Genomic DNA, 17,157 nt, shown 5'->3' on the forward strand with positions numbered 1-17,157 from the left:
TAGCTATAGGTGAAAAATTCAAGTCAACATGGAGAGCATTGCTTATATAAGGAAGAGAATTGAAATCAATATGCATATTCCAGCGAGGTGTATTAATAGGGATATGAGCAACCACATCTGCTTATTTGATGCGCTGGAGTGTTCTTGATCATCTCCTGCTATATTTGATCCCTTTTTGATGATCTTGGTTTCTTGTAATTGTGTGGTTGAGACTTCCCTATGTGTTGTTAGTTGAGTCAATATTTCCTTGATCATTGTCTAGGGATGTCTTCAAATGACCTTGTTGGTTTGCTACAGCTGCTATTATTACACTTGGAGGTGCCGTCTCTGCCATTGAACTTATGGCCATGGCGGTATGACTGATTTTGGTGTAGTTTCTGCTACTGTGGGTGTTAATTGCTCCCAAGTTTGTTCTCCAATATGATTGTCTTTAGGATGCTCTTTCCTCTGTGATGCAAAGAATTAAGTAGCCAAGATTTCAACTTCATTTCTAGCTTCTGGAATGATTCCATAAAATGTTCTTTTAGTTGTTTGCTGCACTTTATCGATAATGTTGGAGTTGGAGCTACAACTTATTTTATTTGATTTTCATCTTCATCCGTTGTGCCTGGAAAAATATTGACAACAAGAGAAGACATACTCTTTATAGAGTTGTTAGACATGCATTCATTAAAAGGAAAATTTTCTTCATCAAACACACCGGTCTTGAAATAAAAATAATTTGATTGGTTGAGGGATCAAGACATCTATATTCCTTATGTTCCATACTAAATCCTACGAAGACACATGGGTATTTTCGTTTAGAAAATTTGTTGATGTTTCGTTTATTTTGTAAGGAAAAACAACGACAACAAAAAATTCTCATATTAGTATGGTTAAGAGTGTTTTATAAAGCTTTTCGAAAAAGGAGAGGTTATGCCTAGCTAGTGCTTTTGTGGGCATTCTATTTAAGAGAAATACAACAATTAAAAATGCATCTACGACCCCACAGATTACAATGAACTTTGTCCAAGGGATTTAAAGTATGAATTTCATTAGAAGTAAATGGAAGTTTGCAACTTTTTCCAAGTTGACAACTAATACAAATCGAATTCTTTTTCCAATTGGTCACATTGATGAGAACTGTTTTTTGGACAATATTTCTAGAAAATTGTTATTCAAATGCCCAAAATTCTTTTGTGCTAAATCGAGCAAGGGGCCTTATTAGTGAGATTCTGAGAACAGCAAAAGCAGATGAATGTTTAGGTAAATTTGAAGGAAAATAATTATTGGAATCAGTAGAATGGTGGGTAAATGGCGTTGGACATTTTTCTGGTGTGAACTGAAGATCTCCCAAACTGTATAGCCTTTCTTTTCTTGTCCTTCAGCTAGAATTTTCCCCTGTGGATTCTATTTATAACAAATTTGTAGCAAAAAATGTGATTGAGCAATTATTATCTCTAGTTAACTTGTTTATAGAAAGCAAATTCTTTTTCATCTCAGGAACTACTAGCACATAATTAAGATCAAGGTCACCAGTTCTAGTCCTAAATGTATGTGATATCGAGTCCTTTTCCATTTCCAACGTACATTTTATCACAACCAAAGTAGTGACGTATAGATTTAAATTTACCTAGATCATTAGCCACATGTGAGGTTTCTCCGGAATCAGCATAAATATTTGTATCATCTACTTCATTCAAGGACGTGATAGCAGCAAGGGCCTCAGGAATTTGATCTTCTGATTGATTATATGAAGGATAAGGCGGTTTTGATAGCATAATTGTTCTGAACTCCCTACCCTGAATTTGCTCTCCTAGCCCTCTTGCTATGTGAAAAACTTAGATCAATGTATCATCCAAAGGCTTTTTCACTGCTGCAAGCTTGTCACATAAACTCTTGGAACTTTCTAAGATAATCATCTATAGAGTTAATGATCCTTTTCTTTAGAGTGAAAAGAGCTTCGTTTGATATATATGTATTTCATTTTCCTCTGTCCATAGTTAATAAAAGACCTCCAAGAGACAATCTTGGCTTCTTCTGTCTTAATTTTGCAACCTCTAAGGCTATGAACGTTACTCTAATTCTCACAGGAGGTTCTGTCCATCCACTTTTATGCTAACACAATTAATTTTGAGACAACTAGCACATTTTTTGTTTTATATTTCAAAAGTAGCATAGTTTTAAAAAAAACTCATAATTTTGTTTCTATCGGGTTAATCTCGACTGTGATCGACCTTAAGATACTTTCCAAATTGAAAAAACTCTTTGAAGGATTTATCTCGGTCTTTCTCGACCAAGTGCATCACCGAAAGAGTGTTTTTCATTAAAAAATCGAAATTGAAGTTCCTCCATCACTCACTCCACTAACTCATTTTTTATTGGGAGTTAATCATTTTAAAGCCAATTAATTTAAATTAAAGTTCATTCTCCACGATGAACTCAGCTGAGAGATTGAGATAAATCATTCAAAGCATTTTTTAAATTCGGGAAGAATCTCGAGGTCAATCTCGATCAAGATTGATCCCGATAAAAACAAAATTACGAATTTTCTAAAAGTGTACTATTTTTTACTACTTTTGAAATATAAAACAAAAAACTACTATTTTTGTCAATTTTTCGAGTTTTCTTAAATATTGTTATTAATGGAATCCTAAATTAGAGGAGTCTCTTAAATATCCCTCTTTCATATTCTTGACACATGTTAAATGTATTGAGAACTTTTTCACTTGATATTTTATTCTTGTAAAGAGTATCTACCTTTTTGACATTTTCTTTTCGTATTAAGTAAAAATTATCTTGAAGTTTTTACATATCAAATAAAATTATTTTCGCCGTTTTTAAGTAACCATAAAATTCTGCATTCTTGACACTAGTTTTCTCAACGTTTTTTTAAACATCAAGGATAATCATTCTTGACTTTGAAAAAACATCGAGAAACACTAGTTTTTAATAGTGCGATAAGCGTTGGTTGGATGGTTGGCAGGTTGGCAAACAAATTACATTTAGTTTTTTAGTTTGGAAAGTATGTATTTGTTGGAAATGACTAAGGAAAGTCAAAATAAAAATAAATTAGGTTTAATTTAAATTTTTAGATAGAACCCCTCAATCGCGCGTCCTCCTCAGTCTCCATTCTCTCGGCAACTCCCTCGACCACAACGCCGTCCATACAATCACCACGCACCGCCGTCTTACTTCCTAATTCAACCGCCACCGGAATTCTTGTAGTCTGCCGGTAAGTTGGTTTGAAATTTTATGGATATTTAATCCTCGAATAATGAATATAATCTTGAGAGATATTTATGTTTACCCATAAAATAGGGTATTACATTTAATTTTAGAGTATAATTAGTGTTGTAAAACGAAAAAAAAAGAAACCCTCAGACCTAATCAAATATATAATTCCCTTGATTTTGGATGAGAATAATATATATGCATTGTCTTGTAGAAGATTTGAGAGGGAAAGAAAATGAAATGCAAGCCTTTTCCATATGGCAAAGATAGATCAATCCTTCAAAGAAGTTCTAGAGATTTGATGGATGAAATAGTTTCTTATAAAAGAAAAGCACAATTCATTCCTTCATGAGCTTCTACCATTTTTTTAAGAACACGTTGCTTTTTGTAGAGTGTTAGGAGGAAATTTTGGTTAGAATTGAAAACTTGGGTGTTCAACATAGTTCTTGTGTTGTTCTAAGATACAATTAGTATTAATTAACATAGTTCTTGTGTTGTTCTAAGATACAATTAGTATTAATTAACATAGTTCTTGCGTTAAACTTAAGATCAAATTAGCAGTTTAAGAATTGCTTATCACCCAAAAGTACATGGATAAAATCCCCCACCTCAACTTCTACTAAGAGAATTCAACCACGTATTAAATTTCAAAAGCCTCCCACAAAAAAATTAAAGACTAATCCATGTTTTCCAGTTAGTAATGAAAATTTGTGTAATAAATCGTAATTAAATTTTATCGATAGATCAATCGTAATTGACTACAATCGCAAATATAATTTAATTTCGTTTCGATTTCATTTACTTAAAACGGTAGATTTTTTCAAATTTATTTGTGATTACTACTGTTGTTTAGGTTAACCCAAATCATAATCGTAAAAGTATCAAAATGAAACTTTTTTCTCTACCCAAACTCAAACCCTAACGGTAAATTTAATTTTTGAACCCCACCCTCTATTGTCAATCGAATTTAATTGCAGCTTTTGTTTACAGATTTAGACATGGATCCCATGTGTCAATAAAGTGCAAAATACAAATAATTAAATAATATCAATATTCAAATAAACGTATTTAACTGAATTTGAACGTAATATAACATTTGTTAAAGTAAACTAGCTCAATGGCAATGAATATCTCATCTTCTCAATATCATCAAATATTCAATTTGTACTGTTCCGATTGATGTACCAAAACGTAGGAACTGATCTTAATTATATATCCCAAATACTTTTCATTGTCTCACACTACAACACAACCAACATTATTTATTTACTAATTAATTGGTGACTTTTATTTTAAAAAAGAGATTCCAAAAATGGACACTGTCCACTTCTGTCAATTTTGAGCACTAAAATTAATAATAATATAAACAGAAACTGTCCAAATTCATACCTATATTTTCCTTTAATCCAATACCCACTTTGCAACTACCACCTACCATTATCTAATTTCTAAATCTTTATTGCTTTTATAACTCTCGTATTGATAATCATCGACTATATAGTTCTTAACTAAATTGACACATTTTCGTCGTATTTGATTTTCCACAAAATTAAATAAAGTGAAGAACTTCTCATAAATATACAAAAATATATATATATATATATATATATATATATATATATATATAGAAGAAGGGGATGATTGATAAATTTTGTATATTATTTCTTGATTGTGTATTTTATACGATAATTAAAGAGATATGTGCACACATAACTAGATACAAATAAGGAAAGAATAGTAAATATTAGCCTTAACTATATGGTTCTTAATTTGCTATCTTTTAGTACAGTATACTACAAGAAATTTGCATTTTTCCAACCAGTTTACAAGTTTGAATGGTGACGATGGATATTTTATTTGAACTCACTTAAATATAAACTTAAATCTAAGAATTGATTAGTATATTAAAACGTTGACGAGTTTACAAGTTTGACTATCAAATTAGTAGTAAATGTAAACAAAAATTTTTTTAAGCTTGTTTGATAATTTTATTGTTTTTTATTTTTATTTTTTAATTTTAGAAAACGATTAGCACTTAATTAATTATTTTTTTTCTTATCTCTTTAATCTTTACTAACTTTTTCAAAACCAAATCTGAATTTTGGAAACAAGAAAATCATTTTCATACATCAATGTAACCAAAGCAACTATTTCACTTTGCAAAACCAACTATGGAAAATGAGGAGGATAAGAATGAAAGAAGATCGTAAAGGAAACAGAGAATATTGATTGTGATTCTAGGAGGTGTGTGGTGTGGGGTTTTAACAAGAAAATGAGTTGAACTAATAATAAGAAGAATAATAGGTCATAATTGAAGTAGCTAAAGGAAATGGGTTCAAATGTTGGTGGAAAAAAGCATATGGGCCTTCAATGGTTGTGGCTCTCACAAAGTGTGTTTGTTTTGATGTCTCAATGAAAACAAACCTTATGATTATTATTATGGCCTTATGACTTGTTTGCACATTTAAACTCAAAATGCAACGTGGCTTCTACCAAATCACATGAATTTTCTCTTTTATATATCATTCGACAATGTCTAAACTACATGAATTTTCTTCTTCTTCTTCTTCTTCTTCTTCTTCTTCTTCTTTGTACGGTTTTGATTTGTGGTTTATTCTTTATAGCTAATTCTCACATTTCTCTTCTTTTTTTCTCTTTGGTTTAATCATAATGATTTCTTGTCTTTTTCTATCTCATCAGATTTCAGATCTTTCTCTATCCAAATCTTCTTCCTCCCTTTTCATAATATTATTATTAGTTGCAACCCAAAAAAAATTCGAATGATATAATGGGTGAGACTGGATCTGATTGACAACATACATAGAATAGCATTATGTACTTAACTTTGTGTTTTGTCCAAATAGTTGGAAAAAGTAGGAGTATAGAATTAAGTAGAAGTTCTGAATTCTACTAGTCAAGAAGTTAGTGGATCGATCCCACCACTTAAAACACATCAACTTTACACATTATCAACTCCTTAAACTGTACATTTTATGATCCATGATTCTCAATAGTTCATAACTCTTCATTTTTCAAGCCAACAGTAAAGTAATAATTTTGTTAATGTTTCTTTTTTAAGAAAAGTTATCGAATAGTTGGAGTATTTACTAGACATAAAATTAAATTATATATAAAATAAAACATCTAAATTTTGAAAAAAAAAATTGATTAGGTTATACATCTCTAGTTTCCATAAAGATCTATTGAACATAAAATTAAAAAGTTAGAGACCTATATAAGACATTTAAAGTAGGTGGACAATACTACAATCCATCTTTTCCTACGATATTTAGGTGTTGGAAAAATAATAAATTCTAAGTAAACTATCATAAATCATTGATTAAGCTAAAAACTTCCATAAGTGAGTGAAGTAAATTTAATTATATATTTAAGTAACATGTTGGGTAGACTATTATAAAGTCCTTTCCTCAAAATTTCTCTAATGAATTTGACATGTGTAATATAATTATAAATATCGGTGAGTATAAAAGGTTGTGAAATTTTGCATAAGTAGAATAGGCTCAATTCTATAATATATGAAAAATACAACTTTTGATTTTATTTGTTGTGTTTTTTGCTTTGTAATATAACCAATGAATATGGTTGAAAATTTCATGTGGGACTGAGACTCCACTCACCAAGCGATCTAAGAAAACTCTATATGTTTAAGTGTTTATATTATTGTTTGTTTTTCTCTCTAATCTTAAGATTTTAGATGAATTGATAATTAAGAAATTTGTTAATCATTTAGACATATCCATGGTTAAATAAATAATTATATACTAATAACTTTTGTGAGTTAATTTATAGTTTAAAATTGAAATTGCAAGAGAAATGGTCCCAATCCCATATTATTAAAAGGAAAAAGAAAAAAAAAAAAAAGAAGTGATTTTGAGAGTAGTAGAAGCTATTAATAAAAATATAGTGGCAGCTGTCACATGCTCCCATCCATCTAAACTCTAATTAGAAACATTTTAATTATCCATTTCATTTAAATATTTTAATGAATGACGAATAATCTATTCTCCCAATTCCTATTTTCCATTCTAAATTTAATATTCTATTTTCTACAAATTCTATCAAATATATCCATTTTTTTAGGAAAACTTATACATGTAACAAGATACCAAACTATTTGCGACCGTCTAATAAAACCTATATAACTATTTTTTTAATATTTTAAGTTTGTCTTTCCATTTTTTTCTCTTCCTCGCGTCTTCTTTCTCGTGCTATTTCTTTCGTTTGATTTCTTTGATTGTCTTTCTTCTTTTCCTCCTCTTTTTCTCTACATTTCTTTGCATAATTTTTCTTACTTTTTAATTAAATCTTTCAATTGTCTTTCTTCTTTTCCTCTTTTTTTCGCTGTGATTTATTTCCATCGTTTTTTTTTATTTTGTGATTTCTTTCAATCGTTTTTTCTTCTTTTTTTTTTATTTTCTTTTACGCCGTTTAATATTTGCATCATCTTTCTTCTTCTTTTTTTATTCTTTTTTACGTCGTTTAATATTTTCATCGTATTTCTTCTTTTCCTATATCGTTTAAATTTAGATAACTAAATCTAAACGAATTAGCCACGATCGTGTGGATAAATTTAAATGATCGTGTAGACAAATCTAAACGATCGTATAAAAAAAATAAAAGATCATGTAGCAAAGAAATTTAAAAAAATCCTAAACGATCGTGCAGACAAATATAAACGATCGTATATAAAAAAAAATAAACAATCGTGTAGCAAAAAAATTTAAAATAATCGTTTAGCCAAATTAAACGATCGTGTACCAAATTTTGAAAAAAAAAATCATCTAAACGATCGTGTAACCAAATTTAAACGTAACCAAATTAAACGATCATGCAACAGAATTAAACGATATAATTGAAAAATAAATTGTAGTTATATATAAACGATGGTGTACCAAACAATAGCCAAATCTAAATGATCGCAGATATATTACGCGACCGTTATTGGTGGTGTAGCACGGGACATTTTTGATATATTACATCATGAGCTTTTGAGTTTTTTCCTTTCTCGAAATTGTTCTATAAATACTTTGCCGTTTTTTTATACTTTTGGAAAGACTCCATCTTTCTAATACAACATTAATAATATTGACTACCTACAAACCAATTGTACTATAAAATATCACTGTCAATGAAATTACATCGAGAGTTGATGGTTTAATTCTTTTCTTCTATAATTTGAAAAATAAAATAAAATTAATGATGTTTTTATAAATAAAAATAAATAAAAATTAGGGGGGGGGGGGGGGGGGGAAGAAGATGGAAAAGGGAGAAAAAGGCAAAGAGAGATGAGTCAGATGTCAGCTGTCACCACGTAGGCGGAAGATCTACTCAAACTCAAACCCATGAAATGAAATCTTTCCTTTTCTCATTAACTCAAAACGTCAATATCAACACCTAAGAATTTCTTCTTATTTATTTATTTATTTATAAAACACTTATAATTTCTTCTCTTTTTATTTTTCCAAAAACCTTTTGTCATTATAAACTCAACTCAACTCATCTCTTCTTATTCCTTTTTCTTCACATCTAAATCCTCTTTTTCATATTACCACCAAAATCTCCCACTTTCTTCTTTTCAATTTCAACCCCCAAATAACACAAAAAGTTAATTCATTCATTCATTAATTTCTTCTTTGTGTTATTTACCATATTACCCCTCCCCTCTCCTATCTTATCCATTCACATAGCCTTTTCATGTTTACATCACTCTCTACTTTCTTTTCTTTCTTTTATTATGTAAAACCTTCGCATTGCTTTTGTTTCCAAGTGACTCAATCTCAAATATTATGACTCAGATTGTGTTTCAATTTTAAAACCACTTTATTTTTTTCTTTAAATAAAATTGCTTACTTTTCTAAATTTAAAACTAAATTGATACTTTTATATAAAAGCTTAACTACCAAAAACAATTCAAATGTTCTATAACTTGATGACTTAGAAGGTAAACTATATTTAAACTTATCCCTTACGTCTTACACTTGAAATATGCTACGTAAAAGAAAATAACTTTTGAGAATTTGTTTTTGTTATACATTGATTTCGTTTTTTCAATCTTAAAAGGTTTATTAAAAATTTAGTAGATATTCTTTATAAATTATTTTAGTTTAAGCTCAATTCCAAAAACAAAATACAAGTTTTTGAGGTAAGAAATTAGTTATTATGATCCTAAGTTATTATATATAGTTTGAATTGTAATAATTTGTGTTTGAATCTTAAATTTTTTTTAGTTTTAAAATAAAATAATAAAATTATAGCAAAGAATAAATGTATAATAATAAATTTGTAGCAAAAAGTAAATAAGATAATGAAGGGAGGTTTTGAAATAATATAGATTATAATTAATTGAAGATTACAAAATAAATATTTTTTTTTTTTGTCCCAAACAATCTAATCAAATCTATATCTTATTTAAATTTAATTATGTAAATTAAAATAATTATAAAAAGAAAAAGAAAAAAAGAGAAAAGAAGAGAGTGAAGAACCAACTACAAATTGACAAAGAACACTTGAGGGACGTGGAAAAAAGAACACTCAACAAATTCACAAATATTATAGTGAAAGACACATTTTAGAAATCATAGCATCAATATTTTTTCCAATATTAATCAAATTAAAGTACTTAGGCATCCACCACCCTTTATTCTCCCCTTTTATGACACAAAATCAAAACCACCAATTGCTTATATGATTTGATAGCTAAAAACGCTAAACATGAGAAAATCAAATCGAGATTTTTCATTTTTTTTTCTCAAGTCTATTCTAATAATCAATTTCACCCATCAATCTCATTAGATTGGATTAGATATTATTATTTTTTTCTCTCTCAATCATTATGCATTAACCCAATAATTAAAGGAGCAAATTGTAGATACCAATTTCTTCAAATTATAATAACGAAGCTAGAATATAATTTGTAACACAAATTTGTTCGATTTTTTAAAAGAGAAAAAAAAAATTCAACATTTATTCTCAATCATATGGGCACAAATTACAAAAGAGTATTAATTATTGAGACCCCCCCCCCCCCCCCCCCCCCCCCACTTCTCATATTTGCATTGGGATCCATGTGTTAAATCACAAACTTCCAATGCCTTTCCTTTAGAGAGTCCTTAGTGGCAAATTACATAAACTAGCAAACAAATTTAACACCAAAAACCAACTCATTGAGCAATATCCATTTATCAAAATTGCATCCTATATATATATATATATATATATATATGATGACGTAATATAAATTTGATTATTTTAATAATGATGATAATAGATCTTTTAAAGATGTTAATTAGGATTGGATCTAAATTGATTTCATAGATCTTGATTTTTCTCTCCATTCTCTCCATAGTAAAAAAAATTCCTTTCTTTTTCTTTTTTTACTTTTCACTTGAGTCACAAAAAGAAAGAGAAAAGGGAGGGAAATAGAAAGTGAATTTTACCAATTTTTATTACTGAATGAAATTGTTGTTCTTTTTATCATCATCTTCTTCTTCTTCTTCCTCTGTTTCTTTGCTGCAATCCTCTTCCTCAAATTCAGACCCTTCTTTTGGACTATCCAAAGTTCTCTTCTCTTGTTCTTCTTCTTCCTCTAAACCCATTTCCTTTTTCCTTAATCCTCCACCATTTTTCTCGTTTTTTTCTGCTTTTGATTTGAATGTCTCTAACAGCTCGGCCATTGCTCTGTTTTTACATCGACGATTCTTTATAAGAAGCTCGCTCACATCCGCCGGCGTCATCTTCGCCTTGTCGATAACGTCTTTGATTTCGTTCAAAACGATGGAGTCTAGTTCGTCTTCTTCGTAATTCAAGTAATTTTTCAGAAGTATTTTCAATGCAGGGAAGGAACAATAACTCATGAAAATATGCATATCCATTCTCCCACTTCGAAGCAATGCAGAGTCAAGTTTCTCGATGTGATTCGTTGTGAATACGAAAATCCTCTCACTCCCACAGCAAGACCACAACCCATCGGTGAAATTGAGTAACCCAGAAAGAGTAATCGAATTACCACCGCCGTCGTCGCCGGAAATTGAACCATATCCACCACCGTTGCCTCCGCCGCATCGGAAATCCGGCAAGTCGTAGTAACTTCTCGTCCCGGAAACAGGATTCTTCTTCTTCCGATCAGTGAGATTGATGGAGCAATCAATGTCTTCGATGACGATGATCGATTTAGAAGTGGTTTTCATAAGGAGTTTCCGGAGTTCAGAATTGTTATGAACTTCAGTAAGTTCAAGATCGTAAATGTCGTAACCGAGAAAATTGGCCATTGCAGCGATCATACTTGATTTACCAGTTCCAGGAGGGCCGTATAGTAGATAACCCCTTTTCCATGCCCGTCCGGTCTGTTGGTAGAATCTTTGGCCGTTGGCGAAATCTCGAAGATCTTCCATAATCTGTTGTTTCTTAAGTGGGTCCATAGCCAATGTATCAAATGTGCTAGGATGTTTAAATGGCACCGACTCCCATGGATGCCCTCTCGAATCCAACGACCCACCTCGTGAATTCGTATACAGAAGCCGTTCTTGATTCTTACGACGGATTTCTTCAGCTCTATCCATAACAAAATCAAGATAGGAATCCAAAATCAGGGGTTTATCTTTCTTCCTGATTCGTAGAGTGAAACCCCTTTTCTCCTCCGGCAAAGGACGCCACAAATAACCTTGAGCTTGTCTCTGAGTGACGATGTGTTCCCATTGGACAGTGACGCCATTAAAGGAGTCGAGAATGCAGTCATTGTTGGAGAGACCGAAAGTGATGGCGCTGGAATTGAGAGCACGCGTGAGACTCAAGCGATTACCGGATATCGAAACAGAAGAGCTTAAGTAGAGTTGTACGGCGTTGTAGAGCTCGTTGGTGTTGACGCCGTCGATTTCAGTGATGTCGAAGTAGACGTAGGAGGAGAAGCAACGGAAGAGTTGGTTGAAGAGTTTGACGGCGGCGAAACGGAGCTCCGGCGGGAAAATTGTTTGAAGAAGAGTTTGACAGAAGGCTAAAACGCCAAGAAGAGAAGCAAGAGAAGACCAGTATTCCTTCATAGTCGTTGAGTGAGAAGTAGAAGAAAGCAGAAGGAAGAAGGGGGAGTTTGAGTGAGAAAAGAAAAGGGTAAAGAAATTTATAGAGGAGAGAGAAAGAGAGGGGGTTTTAGAGAGAGAATGAGTGGAGGATGTGGGGAATTGGCTGGCAATGGCAATCGCAATGGCAATGGCAGAGAGAGAGAGAGAGAGAGAGAGGAAGTGGAAGAAAGTACAGATGAAAACAGCAACAGAAGAGGGGAAAAACAAAAAGGGGTTTTGGAGTATTGATAGGTAGAGATCATAGATGGGTCCCATTTTTTTGGTTCATAATTCTTCAGATTTGATTTCTTGTTTTTCTTCTTAAAAAAATATTTAGAAATAGAAATTCTTTAAAATAACAAAATAATTTCAATACTTTGTTATTCATAACATAAAAATTTCATTTTCTAAATGTTTTTAATTCCAAATTTTGGCATGATTATTAATAACTAACTGTTAATTTGTTTTCTACCATAATTTTTCATAAAAATTGGTTTGATGTCATCAACATAGCAGTGTATGAGTATTATGTAACTCCAAAATTTTGAAAAAGACAAATTTATAAAAAGTTTGTTGATAACTTATATAAAAACAAATATGATTCAATAAATACTACCATGTTACAAAATAATAAATAAATAAAAACTAATATTGTTTTTTGTTTTACCTTTACTCTATCTTTGGTAATTTAATTTAATTTTTAATTTTTAATGTTGACGTAGTTAAGTTAGTACAATGTTTGAATCAATAGAAATATCTCTGTCCCTAAGAATCTCTACATGTGAACTATCCAACATGTCAATTCTGATGACAAGTACTCTTTTGTTGAAGCCTTATCCAATTTCAGAGACTATGATACAAAATTTTAAAACAAATAAATAATAAAAAGGACCAAAATAAATATAAGGTATGAAAGACATTTATATTCAAAATAAGAATAGATAAGAAAGGAGATTATTCCGACTTCTCCAAAGTTTTTGATATTGATACGAGAGAGTTTAGCTACAACATTTTGGGTTCTTCAAATGCGAGAGAAAGGAATTCAGTAATCCTATATATGTTTTTGCCTCCTCGATAAATTAAGAGACATCATGTTATATTTCAATTTTTTTTTTCCATGAGATGGTATGAAGATTAAAATAATAAAAGTATACCAACATGATGTTGGAAAGTATAACAAACTTCTATAAAGTTGAAATCAAATCTGCCCTTTTTATTTTGAATTATCATGGGTTTGGTTTAATTAATTAATAGCAAACCTTTCAATATTTTTGCATAATAAGAGAATTCTAATTATAATACTCATTTTTAATATATTGTTCAATTATAATATATATATATATATATATATATATATATATATATATATATATATATATACATATAGCTTTTTTAGAAACCCTCATGGTTTTGGTTCATTCCAGAATAGCATCTAATTCAAAAATAATTATTAATTAAATGTTGCAATAGGAATATACCAACAAATTGTATTTATTAATCTATACTTCAAAACAAAATAATAAACAAACAAACAAATTGTATTAATTTTATGATAAAATTGAACTTAAATATTTAAGTAAATTCAGTGTGATATAACTTCAATTTCCAACCAAAAAAAAATCCTATTTTTATTCATTTTTCAAAATTCAATTTCAAAAGAATATCTACATGTAAATAACTTTGTTCTCTTCTTTAAGATTTAACAAAAAAAAATTGAAAATATTTACAAATTTTGCAATAAAGATAATATCTTAAACTATAAAATGACATATATATCGTTAAATAACAACCAATACGATAATATATATATATATATATATATATATATATGAAATTTCAAATATAAAAATGAAATTTTCGGTATAGTTTTTTTTTTATTACTAACACGCTTATATGTTAAATGAGGTATATATCATTAATTTGATGGATGTATGAGTCATATTTTTCGTAACTATAATACAAAATCTATATGGCTTGTATAACACTTATTTGAAAATCATTAGTATATTGAAAAGGTGGTTTGAGCACTAAGTCACTTTGATTGGAGATAGAGAATAATAATGTTAGTTAAAGGTTTATATATATATATATATTATTTCTTTGGGCATAGTGTAAGTTAGAGATTGTGTTGAAATAAATAAGGAATCAACTTTTGAAGCATTTGGGGGAAGGGGTTAAGATTGAGATCTTCTTCATTCCTCTTTTCAAAGTCAAATAGATGGCTTTCTGCACCAATTATTGTTCCAAAATCAATTACTTAATGCCTTCATTTAAGATTTTGGTCCCAATCTTATTTATATTTATTTAAATATATTAGTTAGATTTAATTTAAACCTTTAATCACGTCTTTAAGTATACAAAATCGTCTAAAATATTTATGAAATAAGGACAAATTTTAGATCTATTATTGATAGATATTGATGTACATCTATTAATAACATTCATCAATAAAATCTAAAATTTTACTATGAACAATAATTTTATTATTTAGCAGATTTTTTCTAGAAAGCATAAAAATATATAAGGAAATTGAAATTTAATAACTTTTGAAAAATATTTTTTTTCTAATCAATCCAAACATTTACGTGATTAGAACATAATTAATCCATTCGATAAACTAAAAGCTACCCAACTTATCAATTAGACAAAATTTTACTAAAGAACAAAAATCCACTTCACTTGATATGTTGTCCACACGATCCATTTTAACAAATTTAATATATATAGAAAAAAACTCCAAAAAAATTGAAAAAGAGATAATATATAAAATAAAAAATTAGTTAAGCTTAAAAGAAAAGAAATGAATAGAAATGGACAAATAAAAGGAAGAAGAAGCTAAAAAGGAAGAATAAATAAATAAATAGGAAATAAGGGTAAGGCCAAAAGGGGAATATAATGGTGTGTGTTGGAGTGTCCCGAACGACCAAGACAGCCACGTGTAATGCCCTAATCTGGTTCTGTCTTTGTTCTAACCTTCATTAATTATATATTTATAATTATATTATAAAGTTTGGGGGTTAATCAAAGTTTAAATTAGAGTTAGGTACTATGGATTAACATCAAGATTGATTAATGGAAAGATCCAACCACTACAGTGTGTGTGGGTGTGTTACTAACACTCTTCTTTTGGGTGCTTTGGATCTGATTCTCAATTTCTTTTATTTAATTTAACCTAAGTTCCATATTATTATCAATAAATAATCAATGTGGTGTTATCTCAATAATAATATTATTAATTATAATAACCACCAAATGTGGTATTTAATTTAAATATTAAAAAGTTCGGCTGTCTTTCTTTTAAATAAATTATTTATGTATGGGATGGAAATATTTTGAAAATTAATGTGTTAGGTCAAAGATTGAAAATTATTTAAAGAATAATACTATCGATCATATTTTTAATATCTAAAGCGATAGACAATAACTAATGTAGCTTATCTAGCTTATCTATTATATAATATGTATTGATAATTAAGAGTTATGTAGTTTTATTCCTTTACGTACTAAAAAGTATTGTACTATTGTATTAACGGTCAAAATTATAGTACAAAGATAATTTTTTTTTTTTTTTGACATTTAGCTTGTTTTTAATTTTTCAAGTTTACTAAACTTAAGTTTAACTACAAGTTTAGTCTTAAAAAAATGTTGTGAAATTTAAAAATATATGTAATTAGTGTCTAGTCAAAACTTTTGATGTTGTTTTAATAGGCTCTCAAACATCAAAGTATTTTAATATGTCATTGAAGATTCAATTTTTATGTATGTAATAGGTTATTGGCATTTTCAAACTTTTAATTTAGTGTTGAATAAGTATGTAGATTAAAAAACATCCTATAGCAAATGACCTAACAAACATAGTAATAATAAACAAAAAGAAAAAAAAAATTAGGTGCATCATCTATTTTTTTTATCACATCAAATCAGATACCAATTTGTCATATATCATTCTTTTAGAAAAATCGTTAAAAATGATAAAGCAAATAAAATATTTACATTCAAAGATAAAATCAAGTATTGTATTACTTTTTAGTAATTTTTTTTTTTTTGTTATCTAAACATTATAGTTTACTTTTTTTTTATTAAGAATCTTTTCGTATAAAAAGTTTTAAAAATTATTGAACACTTGATATACGAATTTAGAGATAAAATTATTTTAAAATCAATTTTAATAGTATGAAAATCACAGTTTAGAAATATTGATTTTGAATAAATTAAAAATGCACTTCAAAATAATTTTAAATATAAAAGAATGATTTTAGCCCTTTTGGAACCACTCCAAAACATCACATAACGAGGGAGAAACTAAACTCGGCTCAAACATTAATTTTCATAATGTATACAAAAATCTTTAGGTAAATCAATTAAAAAAATTAATTGAATTAATGAAAGGAAAAGAAAACAGAAAAGAAGAAGAAATAGATTAATAGAAGGTGAAGGAGGTGAGAGGATGACACACAACACAACTGACGGGGGAATCAAATCTGTATAAATAATATGATGTCGTCATTTTTGTTTTATTGTGTTATTTCAAATGAAAAAAAGAAACGATGATTATTATTAATTTCATTGGTTTAAATGATGAAGCTTTGCTGTTCCTCTTCCTCTGCCACTGCCAGAGCCACAGAGTTTCTGAGAAAAGAGAAGAGCTCTCTGCTCAAAGCAAATAGCAAAGATCCGAATCATTCATTCATTTTGGGTTTCGACCCAAAATCCAAAATTCGCATACACACAAACACACACACACACTCTCTCTCTCTCTTTTCTATTTCCCTGAGTTTTTCAGGTTTTTTTGATAGAAAAGTGGTCAGATGACAGAGGTGTGCAATGGAACAGAGTAACCCTTTTTAGGGCCTTTTGCAATTTAGGAACA

General features: G+C 29.3%; 1 protein-coding gene across 1 annotated transcript; it reads right to left on the reverse strand.

The window, feature by feature from the left end:
- Positions 1–10,270: 10,270 nt before the first annotated feature.
- LOC103503281 (AAA-ATPase At5g57480) lies at positions 10,271–12,508 on the reverse strand. The gene has a single exon (XM_008467418.3). It carries the CDS (start codon positions 12,267–12,269, stop codon positions 10,680–10,682), a length of 1,590 nt encoding a protein of 529 aa, XP_008465640.2. The 5' UTR covers positions 12,270–12,508; the 3' UTR covers positions 10,271–10,679.
- Positions 12,509–17,157: the final 4,649 nt, after the last annotated feature.

This window comes from Cucumis melo, chromosome 2 (assembly GCF_025177605.1).
Source record: "Cucumis melo cultivar AY chromosome 2, USDA_Cmelo_AY_1.0, whole genome shotgun sequence".
NCBI classification, from domain to species: Eukaryota; Viridiplantae; Streptophyta; class Magnoliopsida; order Cucurbitales; family Cucurbitaceae; genus Cucumis; species Cucumis melo.

Bases quoted from the DNA above. Each gene is read 5' to 3' on its own strand.
- LOC103503281 (XM_008467418.3), bottom strand. From the start codon at position 12,269: ATGAAGGAATACTGGTCTTCTCTTGCTTCTCTTCTTGGCGTTTTAGCC.